Source organism: Hemitrygon akajei, chromosome 18 (genome assembly GCF_048418815.1).
Source record: "Hemitrygon akajei chromosome 18, sHemAka1.3, whole genome shotgun sequence".
Lineage (NCBI taxonomy): Eukaryota > Metazoa > Chordata > Chondrichthyes > Myliobatiformes > Dasyatidae > Hemitrygon > Hemitrygon akajei.
This window is the reverse complement of record NC_133141.1, coordinates 24,457,106-24,481,195: the sequence shown is the minus strand read 5'-3', so window position 1 is coordinate 24,481,195 and position 24,090 is coordinate 24,457,106. Positions and strand designations below refer to the sequence as shown.

Genomic DNA, 24,090 nt, shown 5'->3' with positions numbered 1-24,090 from the left:
TAAAACAATAAAACATGAAAACTTCCAAGGGGGGAGTTGAATACTTTTTGTAGGCACTGTATTTCTGTGTATATCGTAATAATCAGTTCCAGAACCTATCCACAGCAACATGTGATCATCATTGAAAATGAGGCAATCATTGAGCATTTCACAACATATAGTGCAGGGTGAATGTCACAATTTTTTTTTAGCCATGTTGTATGTATACAGTATTTGAAGTAAACTAAATGGTCTATTCCATTATACTGCTGTAAAACAAAGGACCAGACGCTTCTGGAAGTGCAAATTTGAAACTATGATGAGGTTTGAGCCATAGCTAAGGGCTTCAGAAAACTTTGGGGTTGAAAAGAAAGAAAAGCAAGCTGCATATGTGGTCTGGAAATAGACCAATTCATTGAAGTTATAGAGAGTGAAAATCTTGAGTTCTTTCAAAAGGTAACCGATCCACTGTGGACTTTTTCATCATTCACATTTATTGTACTATTGTATTTCTTGTTACTGTTAAAGGATAGCAGTGGCTTTAGTCTGGTATGTGCAGCAACATCAACATTTCATAGTCCTGAAGGCCACAGCAGAAATAGAAACAGAAACATAGAAAACCTACAGCACAATGCAAGCCCTTCGCTCCACAAAGCTGTGCCGAACATGTCCTTACCTTAGAAATTACCTAGGGTTACCCATAGTCCTCTATTTTTCTAAGCTCCATGTACCTATCCAGGAGTCTCTTAAAATAACCTATCATATCTGCCTCCGCCACCTCCACTGATCCAAGGAGAAAAGGCCGAGTTCACTCAACCTATTTTCATAAGGCATGCTCCCCAATCCAGGCAACATCCTTGTAAATCTCCTCTGCACCCTTTCTATGGTTTCCACATCCTTCCTGTAGTGAGGTGACCAGAACTGAGCACAGTACTCCAAGTGGGGTCTGACCAGGGTCCTATATAGCTGCAACATTATCTCTCGGCTCTAAAACTCAATCCCACAATTGATGAAGGCTGATGCACCATATGCCTTCAGTCAACCTGATTTGGTTATATATAAATAGCTGAATTTGTTGTCAGTTAATGCTGAATTGGCAATATCACACAAGGATAGTACCAGCAGCTTGTATGTAATGCAAGTGGTCTACTGGAATTTGTGCAAAATGCATGGCAGTTTATTTTGCATGTAAATGATTTAGAAAGGCTTGTCTGACATTGTTTGGCCAGCCATTTAAAGTTATTTATTGAATTTCATTAAGATCTCTTGGTTAAATAACTGACACTTTTCTAGCACCCCATTTACTATTGACTTTTATATATTAGCATAGACTCTGGCATGTTTCATTGTGTACACAAAATAGTCTCTGGTGTAACTAAAAGCTTACATTCCTGAGTATCATCGATTCACAAATGTGTGATGTTCTTTTGACTTTCTAGATTGAGAATAGTAATTAATTCCCAGGTCCTTAAAGTAACAGTCTCAAAAGTCAACTGGATTATTTTGTTCCCTTTCTCTTTTTGCAGATACCAGTCTCATATTATCCCCCTGGGCAGTACCAAAGTTCCAACCAGCAGTATCGTCCTCTCTCCCAGGTTCCTTACAACTCTCAGCGCAGTCAACAGCTGCCTCAGCCAGCGCAACAAACAGGTTAGTGAAGTACATTGCTTACAAACTTAAGATAATTTGAAAAGTTCCAGCTGACATAGATATCAAAGCATTTGCTCTGAGAATGCCTCCCAAGCCCAAAACCTGTACCACCAAGAAGGCAAAGGTAGCAAGTGCATGGGACCACCACCACCCATAGGTTCCCCTCCAAGTTGCACATCATCCAGGAAATATTTTGCCATTCCTTCACCATCACTGGTTCGAAATTCTGGAACTCTTCCCCAGCAGCACTGTGGAAGCACTGTCACCAGAAAGACTGCTAGTGTTCCACAGGGTGGCTCAGCACCACCTTCTCGAGGCAATTAGGAATAAGCAGTAAGTGTCAGTGGTGCCCATATCCAGAAAGATTAATAAATAATAAAAAACCCTTAGTCACACAGAAAATTTTCATTAAATCACTTTAACCTCTAGAAATCAGCTGTTACTCTTCAATAAAGCTGTTCTTCAACTTTGTTGATCTGTATAAATGTATATGAAGTTGTTCCTCAGTCTTGTTATTGAGCTTTCAGTGGCCACTTTTTTCCCATTCATTTTCTTCTATGTTTGGTGTCCTTCATACTGTTCCATGGAGAAGTCTTGCCTCAGTGTCATTTTGCAAGGAAAAATCATGTGTAACAACTTTTCCTGATTGTGCTTCTAACATTTGCAATTTAGTTTACTATGTGCAATTCTCACAAATGATGCAACTTCTCACCTGATGGTCCTGTGCAAAGTGTTGGCATGTCCTGATTTTTCTTCTCTTGTTGGGAATGCTTATCTAAAACTTGCCATGGCTATCATATTGCACAGTGTGTAGAAAATGGGGCCTCCACTGTTGGGATTAATCATGATCAGTGCTTCAAGTGTTTTTTAACCCATGTAATGGTTACCAAAAATTGTTTTCTTTTTCCAGCCAGGAAATCACTACTGATGTCTTTAAAGAACTTTGGAAGAATAATTCCACCAGAGTTCAGAAAATTGCACACATCAGTGGTCATAAGACACCAGTCTCACGGCACACTATTGCAATAATAAAGCTCAATGTAACAGATACATACTTTTATTGCTCCAATATTAGTGTTTGCTTCAGTGTCTCAATGAACAAACTAAGTCTTCCATAAAGGAGTTGTCCCAGGGGAACAGCTTCCCTGCAGTTTAAGGGTTAGTCTATTTGCCAGTATATTTGACTAGGTGATTTAGTAAGCTTTTCTGATTGGCAAATTTCTTTCACTAAACAGCAGTTATTGAAAAATGAATGCCGTTCCATCTGGAAGGACAAAGCTGTTGTGTGAAGAAGCAGTGTTGTTGCTTCTAATGGTCAGATTTGCTATCAGGGTATAAAATCTGTCATATTTCAATTATGGAAAAAGAAGTGCCCACACCTGTGACAGACATCCTGTTTGCTGTGCCAGTTTATTTCTGAACAGTAATTGGAAATCAACCTCAAGGTCTGCAGTGTTGCGAAGCAAACTTCCTGAAAGTGTGCTCCTTATATTCTCTTTATCATCTTGTGTATCTTTGTGTTGTGCTGAAAGGATTTTATTTGTTTAGTGTTTTTTCTAACTTCCAATATTAAAGGTAATATTTTCAGAGATATCTATTGTCTCTGGTATCAGATACAGAAGTGCTGTTGTGAGGCATGAAGATAGCTCAGCTGAGCCAGTGCCTTTTCCTACTTGATGCCCACACCTGGATTTGAAACACAGATCACTGGGTGGCAATCTGGAGTCAGAACACTGGTTGATCTCTTTATTTCCCTTTAACCCAGGCATGTGAGGCTTAATCATTGGCTTAAATCACAAACTCGGCACATGTTTGATTTCATATCTCATTTACTAGCTATAAATCTAATGCATCACCAGAGGTGTTTTTTTTAAAAGGAGGTTGTTTAATTGCAGGTTAAAAAGTAAGTACACCATTTCTGTAATTCCTCCATACAGGAGAGAAGCTATCATTGGACAGTTTATACTAATGAATTGGACATTCATTTTTCTTGTTACTGTTCCTATCTATCTCGTGGTTTTGTTAGTGTTGCCTTTATATTGTGACCAGTGGTCTAGTTCTTAGTTAATTTATTATTTTGGAACCTAGGTTTACAGGGTGTGATACCAAACCAGCAGCAGACCTATCAGGGGATGATGGGTGTACAACAACCTCAGACACCAGGCTTGATGAATAGTCAGCGAAACAACCTGGGAAATCAGATGCAGGGAATGATGGTCCAATACTCATCTGTTCCATCATATCAGGTAATGATTCTGTTGTTGAATATTAAATGAGATGTTCAGAAGAACTACATTTTCGTATTGTCTTTTTATCACTGAGGTCCAGTAAGTAGATTTGTTATTGAAGCATATTTTCCAAGCAAAGCACTATTTTCCTGTTTGGATTTGTTCATTCCCTTCATGTGCATGTCCTCAAAATCAGAAAACACTAGGAGGTGCTTCTGATTAGGTTGGTAAGTGTGGTTTGTAGTGCTGCTAGTGCAATGATTAAATAAAGTTTCAGTGGGCATAACTCTGTTCTTTGCTGTGCGTCATCGAAACATGCAATGTCAGGATTGTAGGATGATTTATGAGCATCTATAATGATTCAGCTTTTTACTCGAGTTTATGTGACGTAAAGGTTTGAACTAATGTTCAGCTGAGTCTGCTCGTGCAACTCCACTGCCTCCTTTTTACTGGGGATTTGACATTACACTCATTGAACATGTCCAACAGATATCTTAAAGAGTCAGCAAATGATTTAGAATTTGGGGAAGATAGAGGCAGGGTAGTGCAGTGCAAGAGAGACAGAGAACAGTTTAGTTTGTCACCAGCTCACATTACATCTATCTTGATTATAAAATGGAAATATTCATCAGGGTGTTATTTGTGGTGAGAAAGAGGAGAGTTAATGACTCAGGCATTTCACACATGGTTAGTATAGCCCACATTTTCTGTTCCTATTTCAGATTTCCACATGTATGGTATTTCACATCCTCTTTTAGGAGTTCTGAGTTATGTGTCTGAATGTGCCCTTCTTGAAGGCCATTGCCTCTAAGTGAAACCTTTTCCCTAAAATCTCCTCAACCTTTATCTCAGAGCCACTTTCTCGTTTATTTTGTTTGCAAATCATTTTGACGTGTAATTGGATAATGGGGCAGTACACCCTTTTTGTATGCTAGGTAATCTATTTCCTTTGTTATAAAACATGAATGACATTTTGAGACTTAAGTATGTGAACACAGATTCAGATGTAGGTCATTCAACCCCCTCATGCCTGCTCCTCCATTCAATGAGACCCATGGCTAATCTTATACCTCAGACCACTTTCCTACATCAACCCCATAACCTGTAATTCTTTGATGTTCAAAACTCTATCAGTTTCTCCCTTGAATATACTCAGTGACTAAGCCTCCATAGGCCTCATGGGGAGAGAATTCCAAAGATCAGTCACCTGGATGAAGAAGTGTCTCTCCATCTTTGTCCTGTTGTGACCACTAGCTTTAAGATACTCCTGCCAAGAGAAGCATAATCCCCACTTACTGTGTGTTGAGCCTTTAAATATTTTCTATGATTCAATGAGATCTCTTCTAAATTTTCTAAACTCTAGATAGGTCCTGTCAAGGCCCCAGCACTTGTATGACCAAACGTAGGTAGTGTTAATAAGCGACCAGAGGAATTATTTACATATTTCTCACTAGGTAGTAGAATCTCTCTTTAATCATATGAATGCCTCTCAGTTCCAGTGACCCAAGTCTGGAGTTTGCACATTCTTCCTGTAACTACAGAGGTTTCCCTTGGATGTTCTGATTTCCTCTCATATCCCAAAGATGGGACCTGATGGGCCAAATGGCTTAATTGTGTTCCTTTATCTTATGGTCTTGTGGGTAGGTGGATTAATTGGCTGCTGTAAATTGTCCCTAGTGTGAAGGTGAGCGGTAGAATCTGTTGGGGAGTTGATGAAAATGTGGGGTAAATAAAATGGGATTAGTATAGGATTAGTATAAATATGTGCTTAATGGTTAGCACAGATTCAGTGGGCAGAAGAGCCTCTTTCTGTGCTGTATTTACTATGGCAGTCTACCAAAAATGTCTCTGTCAACTGATTTTGTTTTATTATTTATCACCCAGGTGCCAATGTCCAGTGATTCTCAAGTAGTTGTACAGCAGACCTACCAGCAGCCCGTCATGGTACCCAGTCAGTCTGTGCAAGGAACACTGCCTGGTGGAGGAGTGCCAGTGTACTACAGTGTAATTCCACCATCCCAGCAAAATAGCACAAGGTAAGAGATTGTTATCTAGCAAATGCACCCAGTTAGGACCCATATTTTAGGAAGCATGTTGCCACTCATTCACACAGCTGAGACATAATTTCTAATCTACAATCAGAATGACTTTTGGAGAAATACTTTGATTGTACCTGTTTCTCTTGTACTACACTATAGTTTCTGTATTTAATGTTGAATTAAAACTAACCAGCACAGAAAACCTGAGCAGTGCCTTTGAATAAAGGAATAGTGAGAGTTATGAAGGTGGATTCTCTGCAATACAATGTACAAAGGTCAGTTCAGTATTGTGCACTTTCAGGAATACCTCGCAAATCCATAAATATTATCTCTTCACATCATATTGATGCTGGAGATACAACAGAGATCATGCACATACTCTGATCTTGGACTCATTAATTTTATGTGGTTTTCCAAGCAGCCATGGGTATTATGACTAGCCTTTGGTTTTCTAGTGAACTGAGCTCACTAGTTATTAAGGCTACTTAGTGGAGATCCATAGGATTTCTAGCAGAAGCAGTGAATGCATCTGACCTATGTGGCAGTGTCACTCTCCACAAAATCAGCATGCCCCTGAAGTATATAGGGCATATCCCAATCACAATAAGTAATGTTGGGCTTCTACATAGAATTGAATATACCACAGAGTTTAGAAACTATACAGCACAGGCAACCTCACATCCAGTGCTTACTCACTGGCAGGGAGAAGCAACAATCCCAGCCATTTAGGCTCTCAGTATAGGTGCAACTTTGTCCAGAAACCTAAACATACAAATTATCCTACAAACTCTGTAAATTTGACATATACAGTATATGAATGCAAACTCTGAAATTGTCTTCATTATGATTCATTCTTTGTGGTCTTCTCAAATATGTCAAGCTGTTATGGGATCTTCAACTGCTGCTGTATTTTACTTGAAATGTAGCCATGGGCACTTACAAAATGTTAACCCATAACTAAATCCTTAGCCAAGCAGTGTGGAGCAATTCTACCATGCTGGGAGCCCATGTTCAAGGTCAGCTTGAAACAAACTAAATTGGAATTTCACCAAAAGTTTGTTTCAATGAATGATTAACACTGTGTTCTAGGAGGCATTGTAGATCCTCATGAATCCCTTCTTTGCCAATTGAAGGAGGATAATAAAGGGCATTGCTTTTTCTTTGGAAAACATAAAATAATATGTAAGGATGTACATTGTATATTGCACTTCCTATCCTAATGTATTTTTTGCTTTGAGAGAATTTATAGATCTCCTATGTTGCTGGTCATGGGGTAGCCTTTTAATGCTTTCTGCAGCCCTAATTCAGCCTGAACGCAATAGCATTTTGCTCATCGCTGTAATGCAGCAAATCTACTGCAGCAATATTTCATAGGTTAAAAAGAATTGCACACTGTACTCATGCTGGAGAGTACAGGTCTCTCAGATACTACATTGGCAGTATTTACCAACCACTTTTTGAAACTTGCTTGAGGTGTAAATAACTTTGCTCTACTCTGGAAAACCTCCTGTTTCTTGCTACTGAATAAAATATTGTTTTTCCAACTTGCAGTACCGTGGAAGAGTCTTAGACACACATATATACAGGTAGCTAGGATGTGTAAGACTTTTGAACAGTAATGTATTTATTAACGTGGAGCGAAGAGCAAGTTTGTTAATCTGGCGGGAGCAAAGGATGTTGAGAATGGCCAGGGTGGAGCGACCCGGGAGGGGTGTTGGACAGACAGGTAGCAGAGAAGGAGTGCCAGGAGTTGGGGTTGGCACTGGTGTAAACACACCCAGCCCTGAGAAAGCAGGCAAGGTCATTTGATTCCAAACAATTGGTTTATTGATCATTACAGAATGTCTCTCTAGTGGTACCTGCTCCCTCCCCTTTCTTTTCCCCTTTTCCCAACCATGATTCCCCTCTCTCTGCCCCCTTCCCACTCTCAGTCCACAATAGAGACCCATATCAGAATCAGGTTTATCATCACTCACATATGTCATGAATTTTGGTTTTTTTTGCAGCTGCAGTACGGTGCAATACATAAACTTGCTACAATACTGTGTAAAAGTCTTAGGCACCCTAGCTATATATAGGTGCTTAAGACTTTTGCACAGTATTGTACATGGTGACTTTTGTATTGTTTGCTTAACATGCTAAGATCAATCCTGACCTCCTCTTATAAAGATAAAGATTAGTTTTATATGCCACATGTATAACAAGACCTACAGTGAAGTGCGTCATTTGCATCAAATCAGTGAGGATTGTGCTGGCAATCCACGAATGTCACCACACTTACGGCGCTAACATAGCATGCCTACAATTGACTAACTCTAACCCGTACATTTTTTTTTATTGTGGGAGGAAACTGAAGCACCAGTGGGGTCATGGGGAGAATGTACAAACTCCTTACAAGCAGCAGTGGGAATCAAACCCTGATCTTAGAGTCAGTGCTGTAAAGTATTATGCTAATTGCTACGCTACCATGCTGCCTCTTCCCCGTCTACATGCTATCCCTCTGGAAAAGTATCCACAGATAGACTCATCTTTCACAATGACACCCAGCTCCACTTCTCTGGTCCCTCTCTTGATCCTCCAGTACCTTCCTTCTAGCAGGTGGCTAACTTGAAATCCAGTTTTTGACGAGTTGTGATTGCTGCAGCTAAACATGGAAAACTTTTAGCCATTAAGTTATTCCCCTCGCTGGTTAATGTCCCAGCCTGTAACCATGGTGTCCTATTTGACCCAAGCTGATCTTTAAACCTCCTTAACTACTTTGTCACAAAGTATTCCTATTTACACCCCTTAATGTCAATTATATATCCCGTACTCAACCCATGAGATGCTGGAACCCTCATCATTGCTTTTGTCACCTACAGACTGCATTTTCATTTGTCTTCTGGCTAGCCTTCTTGTTTACACCCTTTATAAATTTCACTCATAAACTCTGTTGTTTGTTTCTATACCACAGCAACTTCTCTGGAACTTTGCTTCTTCTCAGTTATTTACCTAATTTTAATACATTTCCCTTTGCCTGACGTGTTATGAGAATTCTTGGTTCTTGAAGCTGCTGCTGGTGCACCTGTGTGCCAGTGAAGTTGATCCGCTGTCTTGCACCTTGAATGGGTGTTTATTGCCAGTCTCTGCCTCACAGACTGACTTCTGCCGCAATATCCAAGATCAGTATTAAACTGCCTCAAGCATGCCACTTCAGCACTGCGCAAAGATTAATCCCATTACTGTTACACAAGGTTTCTTCAACTCAAAATTTTCATTTCACAAGTTGTTTGAACTGCTGAATGTTTTTTTTCTTTCTGCTGCTCCAATTTCAGTTGTTTTTGATAATTGTTTTGTCTGGTGTTATGTGAGACAGATTGTACTGATATTTTCTGGACATTAAAGTTCCGCAGAAAATGGGTGGAACCAGCAAATAACAAGTTGCTACTTTGTCACATATGTGCTTACAATTTATTTCCTCCAGTCTTTCTGTGCAGGCCAATTATGGCATGAACTTTGTATTGTAGTTGTGCAGGAGGTGGTGATAAACAATTCCCAGTGCATTTTGCACACAGAATTTGTCCGTAGTAGATGGTATTTATTTAATTCATTTAAGGTATAGGTGCAATTTGTAATTTAAATTCCAGACAGCGGTAGGCCTGTAGGATGGAATTTATTGTATTAATTTCCAATATTAAGAAAATGATTAAATGGGTAAGTTCAAACATGAGAAAATCTGCAGATGCTGGATATCCAATCAACACAAACAAAATGCTGGAGGAACTCAGCAGGCCAGACAGCATCTATGGAAAAGAGTACAGTCAACATTTCAGGCCAAGACCCTTCTTCAGGACTGGAAAATAAGATGAAAAGTCAGAGCAATAAGGTGGGGGGAGGGGAGGAAGAAGTGCAAGGTGATAGGTGAAACCAGGAGGAGAGATGTCTCACCTATTACCTCCCACCTTGTAATTCTTCCTCCCCTCCCCTCAACTTATTGCTCTGACTTATCTTATTTTCCAGTCCTGATGAAGGGTCTCAGCACAAGACATTGAAGTTTGCTCTTTTCCGTAGATGCTGCCTGGCCTGCTGAGTTCCTCCAGCATTTTGTTAATGGGTAAGTTCAGTGATTTTCTTTTTGATTTTGAAATTGTATAAAATTTGTGTTCTATAAATGTTACTGGTAGCTACATAGAGTGACCTAAGGATTAATGAATTTGGCAGCTCAAAGCACCATGATGATCATGATTAGATTGGTTTATATGGTCGTTTTTATGGCGTGTGCTGGTTCATAAATTGCAGTATTTGGGGGGAAAATTGGTAACAATGGATAATTGGTTACTTGAGCCAACCATGGATTGTTTTTTGCCCCTTTAGACGTAAGACTCTTTGCAGGTGTGATGTGATGACCTGAGGTGTGACACTTTTAAGGTGTGGCTCCTCTGAGGCCACACTTACAGGTGTGACACTACACACTTGTGTTGCACACCTGCCTGTTACTTATATAGATAGATTATGTGAGTTGATCTGTGTAACAGCTGCTTTGTATAAAACTAAACTGGGCAAAACTTTTTCAGCCAATCGGTTGGATTCCTTCAGCCACCTGGTCCAGAGCAGTACCAGATGCCTCAATCTCCCTCTCCTTGTAACCCAGCGCAAATGCAGCAACAATATACAGGTTAGTGCATATTTACTCTCGCACATGTTCAGATTAGCATACATCAACTTGGCAAAGCATCAGCAGCTTTTAGTGCTCGCACTCTGATAGGGATTTGTAAAATCATGTCTGTACTCTTAACACTTTGCTGTTTATACCGAGCATAATTTGTCACAAACATGACATAAACTATAGACTTCCCTGCAAAGGTTTTGGTGGCAAAAACGGAGAATTAAGAAACCCCAAGCACAAATATATTTGTGTTGTATGAATGAATTGAAATGGTCAATATGATAGCATTATTCTGTTTGAAGACTGATCCAGGATTTTGGGACACTATCCTGGGGAGAATGGAAGGCAAATGCCCTTTAACCATACTTAGTCTAATTGTTTTCATAAGTTCCATAGCTTTATAAGTAATGAACATTCTAAGCTGTTCAAAAAAATCAGAAAATACTAGGAAAACTCAGCAGGACTGGCAGCATCACTCTAAGATGAACTGTCTGTTGTTCTGCACACAGGCAGTTTTCTTTTAATTCTAAGCTCTGTTGGAAATTAACATCTGGTGGCAACAGGTCCCAGAAATGTTCTCCAAATAAAGAGGAGTGGATTGGGGATGAGGGGCAAGTTAAAACAGAGTCTTAGAAACTCAAGGAGATTTCATTCCTAGTGTGCAGATGTACTTGCTTGCCACCTTTCATACAGTGCCACTTATCAGAGAGTCTGATCACTGTTTCCTCTCCCTGCATCTCCCTACCAACTCTATCCCTAAGGCTGTCTAACTGTGGCCTTGTCCCTGTGGCTAACCCTCCCAATCATTGTGAAGGAAACTAAACAAAATACTGATGATGAAATCCTACTGTTCAGCTTTGGTAGGTCCTGTGCTTTCTGGATTCTCCTTTCACCTTGCCTGCCCATAAGTTAAAACTGTGTGATAAGGAATGAGAAACAGCTTGACCATCTGAATTTTAACTGGCTGAAATTGTTATGGCTGCAGGGCTTTTCAGCCATTCAGTAGGAAAGTTAAAGTTCATGGGGAGCAGGCAGGAAATTGGAGTTGAAGCCAAGGTCAGATCAGTCATGATCTGATTGAATGACAGAGCAGATTTGAGGGGCTGAATGTACCTGCTGCTGCTCCTTTTTCTTATGTTCAGTCCTGATTTTAGAGATTAAAATGTCATCCCTACAAAGCATAGTAATAAATAGTGTTCTGTTCAGCCAACAACGAGGACACGAAGAGAAACATTAAACAAAACCAGAACTACTTAAAGTCAATTTCCTAAGGAAGAGCACCAAGAATATAACTATGCTGTGGATGGTTAATAAGACTAAATTGTGGAAGAAAGAGCACAATTAACAGAGGATGTATTTTTAATTTTTAAAAAATTAACAGAATGACCAAGTGAGGCTCAATAAATATATGTTGATATGATTAAACAGCAATGCTTAGACTCTGGCTGTCTAAACAGAAGTGTCCTAAACTTCTTCCAGTGTTCCCTTTTTATTCCAAATGCTTGTGGATTTGAATGATAGGTCTGCCAATTGCAATCATGTGGCCTTAAGCTTGTAAAGGTTGGCAGTTGCCTTTTCATCTCAAAGTAATAATACTGTTAAACCTAGAGTAGTTCATAAATTAGGTGTTATGCTCAGTGATTCTGTAAAGTGTGAAGCCAGAAATTTGGCACAGTTTTGTTGGGTAATAGTGGGGAAACTGGAGGGAATAGGAGAGGGGAATATGCACTTTTAATTGCAATCAACTTTTTTTTCCAAAAATGTGACTATCTTAATGCAATATAAAATATAACCAGAGAAAATGCAGACGTGAAAATCCACCAGCCTAATAAGTGAGATGCTGCTGAAATTGGAACCTTCTAATTGATGAACTGGAAAACCCTTATCTCATCAAGTTCATCAATGAGGAATAAAGTGATTTGGTGACATTCATGAGATAAACTCTCTTGAAGTATTTCTGGCATCTAGGTTCTGAGTCTCCGTGGTACTATCATGTGAATGCATAAATTACAGGCGTCAGCACCTACTGCCTTTTAATTAGCTGCAGAGATGCATGCCCTCCAGTTTTCCTATGTATCAGTAAATGAATCTTTTGTTATATTGCTTAGGATGATTGCAATCGCAAATTCTCTTTAGATTTTTGCTGGAATTTACACAAGCACAGCAGTAACTTAATTCTGGGACATTTTTATTTGAAAATGTAACAGTGTATGAACAAATAACAGCATTATTAATGCGCAAGTTGGCTGACAACATAGTGAGGAATTACAAATCACTGTTAGTTTCAAAAAAATAGTATTTTGCGCTTAACCTGCCCGTGATTTTCATGAGGTTGTAATATTAATTATGCATTAAACTAGTAACAGAAAGTTTAGTAATTTTCAGTATAATTAAACCTACACCAGCATGTTAGTTGTTAATGATTGCCGATTAACTTCTCTTGCTTAGAATGTAGTTGTAAGCATGGACTCTCATTTCTTTAAGCTGTGAATAGTTTCAATATCAATTTTTATTTTGTTGCTTCAAATTTGTCTTTTTCTACTTACGCCAAATCTATACCTTTTCCTCTGTATGTGTATCTGTTTTGGCATTAAATTTGCCCCCACTAAATCACCCACCCTTTTCATCCCTTCATGTTTATTTCTCAATGTTTTAATCTCATTGGATAAGAAGATATACTGTTGATTCTGTTCATCAAGGTCCCAGATGCCCAGTTGACCTCGCTGCGCCGTTATCAGCTTGCATTTCCAATGATGTTGTAGCAAAACTAAAACCAAAACATGTACAAACAGGTCTATCTTAGCATCCAGCAAATGCCCTACTTCAGCAAAATCTGGGCTATCTTCTTTATTTACAGTTTTTGTGTGCAGGAGTCTGCAATAGTTCAGTGAAAGATGCTCTGTAGTTTGTCATATTGTACTTGTACTGCACTGAACTTGTCCTCTAGGACAAAATTGAAATCAGGATTAAAGTGAGTGGTTGTCCTTATTTACTAAGGATCTAAAGTATCCTAAACTGCAGAAGCTCATCCATCTGTGACTTGACAATTTCACTAATTTAACCGATATTGCTCTTCAACTTAGTGTTCCCTGGTTCCAACAGAGAAGAGAATTCATCATCTTTCATTTCAAAAGTCTTGGAGATGCTCTTACATTTCATCGCGTTCCCGGATGTTTACACCCTGTTCATTGCACTCTAACCAGACACTTGAAATTGCTGGCTTTAAAAGGATTGCAATGAACACTTACAAAAGTGCCTAATGTACTTGGATTATAATAAGTGGTATCCTTTTAGAGAGTTTGAGTAACAGATTTTAAGTCTCATTAGTTTCATATATAGTCTAATACACATCAAATCCAAATTTAATACTTTAAAATAAAAGCTTGGGAAACTGCAAATGTTTGAGATGATTTTCAAAATCAACCACTTAAGCTAGAGTAAATCAGTAAGATATTGTAACATGAGATTTTACTGTTTTGGTAGGGCAGACAATGTGACTGGTTTTGCAGATTTTATTTAAGTATAACTAAATCAGGCACAGTAATAAAATCAATTGTATCTGAACTGTGCTGACACTGATTTCTTTTGGGTGGTATTTTGTAATAGGAAGTACCTTCAGATCCTAAAGAGGTAAGTATATTTTAAATGAAGATTCTCAAAGTGGAATTATATGTACGTGATTTACTACCTAATACTGACATGTTGCTTTAACTTTGCACAGGTAGTAATCAGTTTGTTTTGTCTCCCCACCTCAGGTGTACCAGCACCCAGTCATGGAGTTGTGGTTATGCAGCTGAGTGTACCTAATGGCCCTCAACCCTCTCAGCCTCCCTTGTTACCACAGTGGAACCAGTGCAAATACTATAGTGTGGAGCAGCGAGGGCAGAAACCCACTGAGCTCTACAACCCTGATAATCCCACCCAGGTATCCAATTAATTGTTTAATATATGTTGTAGTTCATGCTGCTATCTATCAACTGAGTCAGTTATTCTAATTTTGTACTGATTGTACAGTCGGCCCTCCTTATCCACGAGGGATTGGTTCCAGGACCCCCCGCGGATACCAAAATACACGGGTGCTCAAGTCCCTTATATAAAATGGCGTAGTATTTGCATATAACTACGCACATCCTCCCGTATACTTTAAATCATCTCTAGATTACTTATACTACCTAATACAATGTAAATGCTATGTAAATAGTTGTTATAGTGTAATGTTTAGGGAATAGTGACAAGAAAAAGAAACTGTACATGTTCCTCTCGCTCACAACACAAGCAGTGAACAAACGAGACGTGAGGCAAACAGTGATCAAACAACGAGTAAAACTTGTAACACCTGTACAGTAGTTGTTACACTGTCTTGTTTAGGGAATACAAGGACGCTTTAGAGGAGGCCCAATAATACTAAAGTCAGGAACTGTTGAGGTTGAGGGCTGAGGATCTTCAAGCGTTGAACTTCCAGACTTCAGAATTGCAGATGCTTTAGTTAGAAACATAGTTATAGGAAGCTGTCTCTTTTTCTTTGCATCATCAAACAAATCTTGCAGTTGTTGTAGGCATGTTGTTATCCCTCAGGTGATACTGAGGCTTTGTTCCATTGAAGGATTGTAGTCGACGATCATATCCTTTAACACTTGTGCCTGTTGAAAAACTTCTGCAAATTTTTCAAGTGTCCAAAGTGATGGCTCTGCCTCCTCTAAATCTTCATCATCATCATCTTCTGTAGAGGATTTCAGCAGATCTTTGAGTTCCACGAATTTCAGCTTCTTTCTGCTTTATTGTGCAAATGCTCAATTCGTTCTTACCGACCTTAAGGCCCACTTCGGAATGCAACATGCCACTTTTCAAAAGATCTAAGATTTCTACTTTCTCGGCAAGAGATAGCACTTTATGCTCTCTCTTAGCCTTTGAGGAATTGCTTTGACCACCTAATTGCTTTTTAGGAGCCATTTTTTCACAGGAACAAAGTAACGAACAAGACGCAAGGCAAATAATGCTCAAGCAACAAGTGCTAGAAGAGCACTTACGGGATTTTAAAAGACTTCCAGATTTTCTCCTACTTCCTGCATGTCAAGGTGTTACCTGATTTTAGCTCCAGGAATACCTGGTCCTAATTTTTAGAAAATGTTCCCTTATCCTATCCTGTACAACTGGGAGAAATTGTTTCTTTCATATTCTATCAGTTGCTAGTAATGTATTGAAAACTTCATTAAAGTCATTATTTAGTATCCTAAATAACTAGTTTTGTGTAATCGCTCTACATTGCTCTTACGATTTAGTTCTGGGAAGTCCAGCTATCACTCTTATAAGCACATACTGCATCCTCTCCATGACTAGTCTCTACTTCTTAGGAGTGTAGTCCCCGGAACTGCTGGTGTTGCTCCAGGTGTGTTCCAACCAACATTTGATAACTTCCATCCACTCATACTCCAATCTCTTCTATGCAAAGATCAAATTCACAAGACCATAAGACAGCCTTTGTCCTGACGAAGGGTCTCAGCCCAAAACGTTGACTGCTCATTTCAACAGATGCTGCCCGACCTGCTGAGTTCATCCAGCTTGTTTGTACGTCTTGATTTGACCACATATCTGCAGTATACTTTGTGTTAGCCTTTGTGATGATTTTCTGCACCTGTCTCTAGCTTTTTAATGATCCATGTGTATGAACCCTGGATCTGTTTGGTCAGGCACCCTTTAGAGCTTTTCACCATTTAGAAAGTGCCCTTTCTTTTGGTTTTAGACCTCGAGTTGATGACCTCACATCTGTCTACATTGAAATCTCCATTGGCTCAATCTATTAATTTCTCTTTAATGTAATGTTGCCACCTATGCTACTTACAAAGCTACCTACTATGTTACTGGCAAACTTGAAAATGTGGCTTTCTATCCATTGTCAAGTCATTTACCAATACAGTGAATAGTTGATGTTCCTTGTGGAACTTCATTAGTCACATTCTGCCACCTTGAGCATTATCTGTACTCTCCATCTTCTGACGCTCAGTCAGCTTGCAATTGCCGAAGTCATGGTGGGCAGCAGTGTTCATGTTTCTAGACTTCTACCGTGCAAGGGCGGAAGGCACATGCAACATGTCATGATACGCGGCATTCATATCAGATAGGCTTTACTCCTGGATGGTGGAATTCATTTGCTTCTCTTTTGCTAGAAATTAACAAGGATTGTAGGTTCCTGATTCTGCAGGTTCACATGACATTAGATAATACATTTTGAAATCCTTACAGACCTCTTGTACACAGTGTTTGGATTGTAAACGGTTACAATAACAATACTACTTAGAAATGATGTTATTTTTCAATTCTCTTTTTAAAAGATTAATATTAATAAGTTTTGAACAGGTTTCCTAAACTGTCTTATCTATTTCAGTCTGTCTCTGTTATAATTTTATTAATAGTAAAACAATGAATACACATAAATAAGCAACAGGACTCATCCTTTTTCCTTAAAAAAAAAAGTCCATAACTATTGTTAATAGTTCATTAATCAATCCATAATCTCTGGTTAAAATTACCATGGCACACAAGAGGATTTTTTACAAGATTATTGCCAATTTGAACACACAAAAACATTCACCACTCCTGGACTAGACCATTGACATCCACAAACAATGTTTCTGCTGCCTGAACCACTCTGGCGGCATCTTCGTGTAAACAGCAGATAGAGCCTCCAGCTTTGTTGTGGCTTTACTGTATGCTGGAAAACCCAGCAGCAGAACAAAAGGAGGAGGAGGGCAGGAGGAGATTTTGGACAGGCAACCAGAGAACAATTGATTGGATTGCACTTTCTATGAACATGGAATAGATGGCTTTATTGCCAAGTTTGCAGATGATACGAAGATTGGTGGTGGGGCAGGTAGTGTTGAGGAAACAGGTAGGATCCAGAAGGACTTAAATTAAGAGAATGGGCAAGAACGTGGCAAATGAAAGACAATGTTGGAAAATGCATGGCCATGCACTTTGGTAGAAGAAATAAATGTGCGGACTATTTTCTACATGAGGAGAAAATCCAGGAATCTGAGATGCAGAGGGACTTGGGAGTCTTGTGCAGAACACCCTGAAGGTTAACTTGCAGGTAGAGTCAGTGGAGAGGAAGACAAATGCCATGCTAGCATTCATTTCAAGAGGTCTAGAATACAAGAGCAAGGATGTGATGCTGAGTCTTTATAAAACACTGGTGAGGCCTCACGCTAAGTATTGCGAACAGTTTTGGGACCCTCATCTTAGAAAAGATGTGGTGGCATTGGAGAGGATCCAGAGGAGGTTCACAAGGATGATTCCAGGAATGAAAGGATTATCATACGAGGAATGTTTGATGGCTCTGGGTCTTTACTTGCTGGAATTCAGAAGGATGAGGGGGATCTCATTGAAATCTTTCGAATGTTGAAAGGCCTGGACAGAGTATATGTGGAAAGGATGGTTTCCATGGTGGGAGAGTCTGGGACAAGAGGGCACAGCCTCAGGATAGAGGGGTGCCCTTTAAAAACAGAGATGCGGAGAAATTTCTTTAGCTAAAGGGTGGTGAATTTGCGGAATTTGTTGCCACGTGCAGCTGTGGAGGCCTGGTCGTTGGGTTTACTTAAGGCAGAGATTGATAGGTTTTTGATTGGACATGGCATCAAAGGTTACGGGGAGAAAGCTGGGAACTGGGGTTGAGGAGGAGAAAAAAGGATCAGCCATGATTGAGTGGCGGAGCAGACTCAATGGGCCAGATGGCCTAATTCTGCTCCTGTGTCTTATGGTCTTATGGAACCCAATCTCATTTCATTGTTCCTGTCTTGCCTGCCCTCTTGAGCTGACCATCCCAATACTTGACTGCAGTGACAACTAAAACTCAAAATACCATGATTAAACATCCAACCATGCTGAAAAACATATAAACACCAATTAATCACCCTTCTATATTCCTTTAGTGCTTATTCCACCCCCTCCCCACTGTGTTTGCTCATATTTGTGTTCCTGAACAGTTCTCCAACATTACTGGTGCATGTATGTTGCATGTAAGGTTTTAGAGAATGAACTTGTAGCTCTTGATTTAGGAAGTCCAACTGTCAACTACACCCTGCCCCAATGTGGAAGCAGTCTTGCTGATGGATAACAGCACGGACACTGGAGGAGGTGCAACGTGAAATCACAAATGTTGTTTATTCTGAAAGGGATAAGTAGATTTGCATGTCACACAACCAGTGTCACGGTTCTCCCAGTGTGACGCCTTGGTAATGCTTATAATTTGTTTAGGGACATTTCTGAAGTGCTCCTTTGAACACTATTGTCTAGAACTATGCCAACAACAATCGAAACTTATGTTTGTAAGCAGATCTTGCACAGCAGAAGAGCTTTCACTATAGAATATTGGCTGGCTTTTGCTTGTGATGTAACACTGAACTTGACATTGTGCAGTCAAATTCTTCGTGATTGTTGGGTCGATGTGCAATGGGTGCTTCACCATTTCCGCACAGGGGAAGGTAGACTCCAAGATCTTAATAAAACCATGTACTGGATTCCCCATGTTCCTTACTATTAGATAAATGCTTTTGGCACACTAGCCAAAACCCAGCTGCCCATCAGCCGCTTCTTGAATTCTTCATCCAAGTCCACACTTTCAGAACTTTGGAGAGCAGGCACCTTCACTGGCGATAAGCCACTTACACCCAGTGCATGCAGATCTTGGTTCTGAGCTATGCTTCGTTGTACACCAGGTTTCTGTGGGTGCAAGTATCGCATCAAGTGACAGTGTGTCTTAATTTTCATTTTCTTGCTTCTGAACAGCATCTTACCAGGTTGGATCTCTTGGCTATTTGAAAGGCGAAGTGCCCAAGACTAGAAATGTGGCAAAGTGAGAGATGCATCTCATAACAGTTGTAAATCAGAACAGTCTGTGGGATGAGGGGACAATGATGTGTAAGAAAATGGTATGCAGTTTTCTTCTGTTGCCATGTACTGTGTAGTGGGTTTGGTTGATATAGCTGTCATGGTTGAATTGCTTACGGTGTAGCTGGAGTACTGATAAGTACAGGAAGATGTCATTGGTTCAGCCCTGGTCCTGATTGATGATGATTTTTAGCTGATTGGTGAGGCTATATTGCATGGAGCAGTACAAGAGCAAGTAGTGACATTGGTGGGAGATGAGATTTTAGCTGCCTTGATCAGGCATGTGAGGACATTGAACTTTCTTCAGCCTGCATCTATGGCCATGGGGTTTCACACCTTGCATTGATCTCATCAGCGTATGCTACTACCACTGATTTGATGTAAGGCTTTTTGGCCATTTGTTGTTTGAGGAGCTCTTCCACCTTGATTATAGGGGCCTTCAGTGCTGCATCTGAAAATTTAAGTGCTCAGTATTGACCATGCCCTGTAACTTCATCCAAATAGTTGATAAATCCTCTGGATTGACTTGTACGTCTGCTTTCACTGACTGCATACTAGAGTTACAGGCAGTACTACTGGCTTGAACTGTTGGGATGCACTAAAGCAACTAAAAGCATGGTTAATGTTTCCTGATTACTGAAATCATGATAATGAACAGCCAGTACATATTTAATAGTGTTGGACTCCATAGTATTGGATATCTTGGCTAAATCCCATTTCATTTTCTGCTGCTGTTGAGTTTAACCCCCAAGATATCATTGAGAGCATTTGTTCCAGTTTTGTTTTTTAATCAGTAAAAAAGAGTTAATAATTAGCATATCAGGTCAAGGGATGTTGATGTTGATATACAGTACAAGTTTGCAGGGTGGTCGTTTTCTCAGCAGCTAACCATCTGCTAGAGCTCGTTTGCAGAAGTTGACTGAAAGTCACAATAAAATTAACTTATTAATAGTGGAGACATCCTTGACCTCGAGTGGAAAATAAAATTATATTATTTCCTCCCCGCCTTTGGGGCCTTGTATTAATGTAATAGAAAGAGGCCATTAACCTTATTCCAAGCTCTTTTAAAACACTATCCAATTAGTTTGATCTTCCTGCTCTGTCCTTAGTCCTGCAAATTTTCTCTTTGTCATCACATGTCCAGTAATGATATACGTAATTTTGTGTCTGAAACTCATTAGGAAGAAACTACAGTATTACACCTCAGTATAGCAACAATAAAAAAGGAGGAAAATGGAGTGGTTAAATAGTTTAAAACCACACCTGTGTTTTTGGATTGTTGATTTTTTTTCTCTCAATAGTCTGCGCCAATATGGCAATAGAAAAATTAACTCAGCTGCACTACTGTTGTCTCCGCCAGATAGATTAGGACTATAATGTTCATCACCTTCCCTCCTTTTAAGGGACACAATGCCAAACTCCATCAGGTACTATTGGGAATAAGGTTTTACTCCATTTATGTTCTGGGTCAATGAAGTCCATTATTTTAAACTGGCATTTTCTAATCACCATAATATATCATAGGCACAATTAAATTAAAGGTCCGATCAGCTTGACTTCCTGCATCTTTTGTGCAGAAGTTTGCTTCTTTAGCACCTTTGATGCTGATCATGTTCTAATTATAACAGTAGGCAGGGCACTTCTCCACAACAAAAGATGAGCATACATACACATGAGCCTCTGACGAATCCTATAGTATAATTCTGAGCAAAATATTGCATCACAATATTGACAGAGGCCAACGGAAAAGTCAGCCACCCATCACTTCAGCCAGTGAAGGTCTATTGGGAAAGTCAATGGTAATATTAGCTAGTCATCCTTTCAGCACAGTTTGGTTTACAAAATTATATAGTTACTGAATACACAGCATAAAAAAGTGGAGCAAGAAAAAACACCACTTTTTCATAGTTACAGTAGTTGTTCCACATATTTTGAAGCACTACTTGAGATTTCTGTACTCTAGAATAGTGGGGCTAGATCTGGATAAAAATGTTTTTTTTAAAACTTGAAATTGGTACACATGTCCTTCAGCTATTCTGCATATGTAAAATCACCATCTCTCTTTGGGTCTACTAAAAATAAAACTTTCAGCGAATATTCACTCAGTGGTCACTTTATTAGGTACAGGAGGTACCTGATAAAGTGGTCACTGAGTGTATGTTTGTGTTCTTCTGCTGCTGTAGCCCATCCACTTAAAGGTTCAATGTGTTGTTCATTCAGAGATGCTCTTCTCCACACCACTGTTGTAACATGTGGTTATTTGAGTTACTATTGCCTTCCTGTCAGCTTGAACCAGTCTGGCCATTCTCCTCTGACCTCTCTCAATAACAAGGCATTTTTGCCCACAGAATTGCCACTCACTGTATGTTTTTTTTTGTTCTCCGCACCATTTTTTGTAAACTTTAGAGACTTATGTGTGAAAATCCCTGGATATCAGCAGTTTGAGATACTCAAACCACCCCGTCTGGCACCAACAATCATTCCACAGTCTAAGTGACTTAGATCACATTTCTTCCCCATTCTGATGCTTGGTCTGAACAACAAATGAATCTTTTGACCACGCCTACATGCTTTTATGGATTGAGTTGCTGTCATGTGACTGGCTGATGAGATATTCACATTAATGAGGTGTACCACTGAGTGTAAAACCTCGCATCCCTGTATTCCGAAAATTTAAGAGTCTCTCCTTCAAGTTAGCTGCTGGCCTGATCATCTTCTGAGTGACTGTAAAAGCAGTTATTTTGGGTAATAAATTAAAAAAAATACATCAGCGGGAGTCTCTGTCACATCGCTCTTATCCCACTATACTTGGTGTTGTAGCTCTCTCAAGGAAAAACTTCAAGTTAAAACTTTATCAAGATGGACAAAATAGAAATATATTGCAAAATAGATTTTCATGGAGAAAGATGTTTTTAAAAATCTATTCCCCTGTAAATTATGCTTTGTGAAGTTATTACTTTCCCTTTTTTCCTTTTTTTGTTATTGAGGCTGTAAATGTGTTGTTTATGGCTTAGCATTTTACACATTTGTCTAAGCCAGTGGATCATTTCTGAGGAACTGACAGCTTAACTGACAAGCACAAGCTGTAATTAGGACATCTGGAAGGTTATTCTACAGCTTTTAATTGAAGTATTAATTTTTATGACTGTGATCTTATGTTGAAATAGGATATCTCAGATTTGTTGAAGAACTTGACTGGAGATTTTTTTTTAATTAACTATCTTGTACACTACCTTCAGGCTGCTGGATCATTTCATTGTGAAGCCAAAATCACCAATTCACATGTTTGTATTCTTCCACAGTCAGTAGACTTGACATTATGATTTTTTACTAGTTTCTCCAGCTTCTGTCAATTTAATTTCAAATGTTAAAACATTGTTTTCTGTATTGAACAGTGGAACTTAATAAGATGACAATAGATTTTGTCAGGTTTGTAACATTTGCATGATCAACTACTTTTTTATATATAAATATCATGAAACCTTGTACTCATGGAGTATATGCAGTGGAATGAGGTACAGATAACAATTTTGTCCAGAAATTAATGCACAATATTTGAAACTTTGAGACAGGAAACTAGAACATTCACAATACCAAATGCAGGTATCACAAGAAGCAGAGTTAAGTGGCAGGGGTTATTAGTCAAGGACATGCAGACATAATTCAGACACCATTTTAAAACTGATTACTCTATCTTTTTAATCGTGTTCTGATTTGATATTATTTAAAGTTTAAAAAGACAAGTGGAAGTTTTAGGAAACAGTTAATTTCCATTGCCTTATGTTCTTCAGTTTTAAAACGTAACTAATACAGGTCCGCAATCCCATACCCGAAATTCTGAAATCCAAAAAGCTCCGAAAACCGAAGTTTATTTCGCCAACAGCTGACGTCACTCAGGTGTGACGTGGCAGCACTAGCAGAGGCTGCCAGACGTCAGTTGTGGCTCAGTGTTCGTACTGGTTACACTTGCATTTGCTGTTCACTGATGTTTTGTGTTCACTGTTGACTTTGTGTTTAATTTCACTGTGAAAATGTCAAAGAGAGCTGCAGATACCCCTATGGGTAACAACGAGAAAAAGAGAAGGAAGCATCTGTCATTATCAATGACGCAGCAAGTGGAGTTATTGCAAAAGCTTGATCATGGTGTGTCTGTGTGGCATCTTACTGAAGGATATGGTGTCGGAACTACCACTGCATATGATTTAAAGAAACAGAAAGACAAGTTACTGAAGTTTTATAGTGACAGTGACGTTCTACATTTATTCCAATAAGTCATTTACCATGTGTTTGATTCGGTTCGTTTGAAGCTGTATATTTTTATGTTTTATTGAATATTTCTGTGGGAAATAAAATTTTCTTGTCATTATTCCCTGAACAATACAGTATAACAACTATTTACGTAACATTTACATTGTATTAGGTATTATAAGTAATCTAGAGATGATTTAAAGTATACGGGAGGATGTGTGTAGGTCTGGAGCTCCGCCAGGCCCCAAAGTCCACCCACACTGAGACAGGTTAAATAAGGGACTTGAGCATACATGTTTTTTGGTACCTGTGGGTGGTCTCGGAACCAATAAGGAGGGATTCTGAATCTGAAAAATTCTGAATTCGGAAATGCAGCTGGCCCCAAGGATTTCGGATAAGGGATTATGGACCTGTACTT

At 39.2% G+C, this 24,090-nt stretch overlaps 1 protein-coding gene across 8 annotated transcripts in view; it reads left to right on the top strand.

The window, feature by feature from the left end:
- Nucleotides 1-24,090, top strand: part of r3hdm2 (R3H domain containing 2) — a 294,373-nt gene that overhangs the window by 245,767 nt on the left and 24,516 nt on the right. For all 8 annotated transcript variants that reach the window (XM_073071109.1, XM_073071106.1, XM_073071107.1 and 5 more), the window contains 5 exons: nt 1,506-1,629; nt 3,718-3,875; nt 5,742-5,893; nt 10,450-10,550; nt 14,297-14,466. In XM_073071109.1, coding sequence (XP_072927210.1) covers nt 1,506-1,629; nt 3,718-3,875; nt 5,742-5,893; nt 10,450-10,550; nt 14,297-14,466 — 705 coding nt within the window. The remainder of the gene's footprint in view (nt 1-1,505; nt 1,630-3,717; nt 3,876-5,741; nt 5,894-10,449; nt 10,551-14,296; nt 14,467-24,090) is intronic.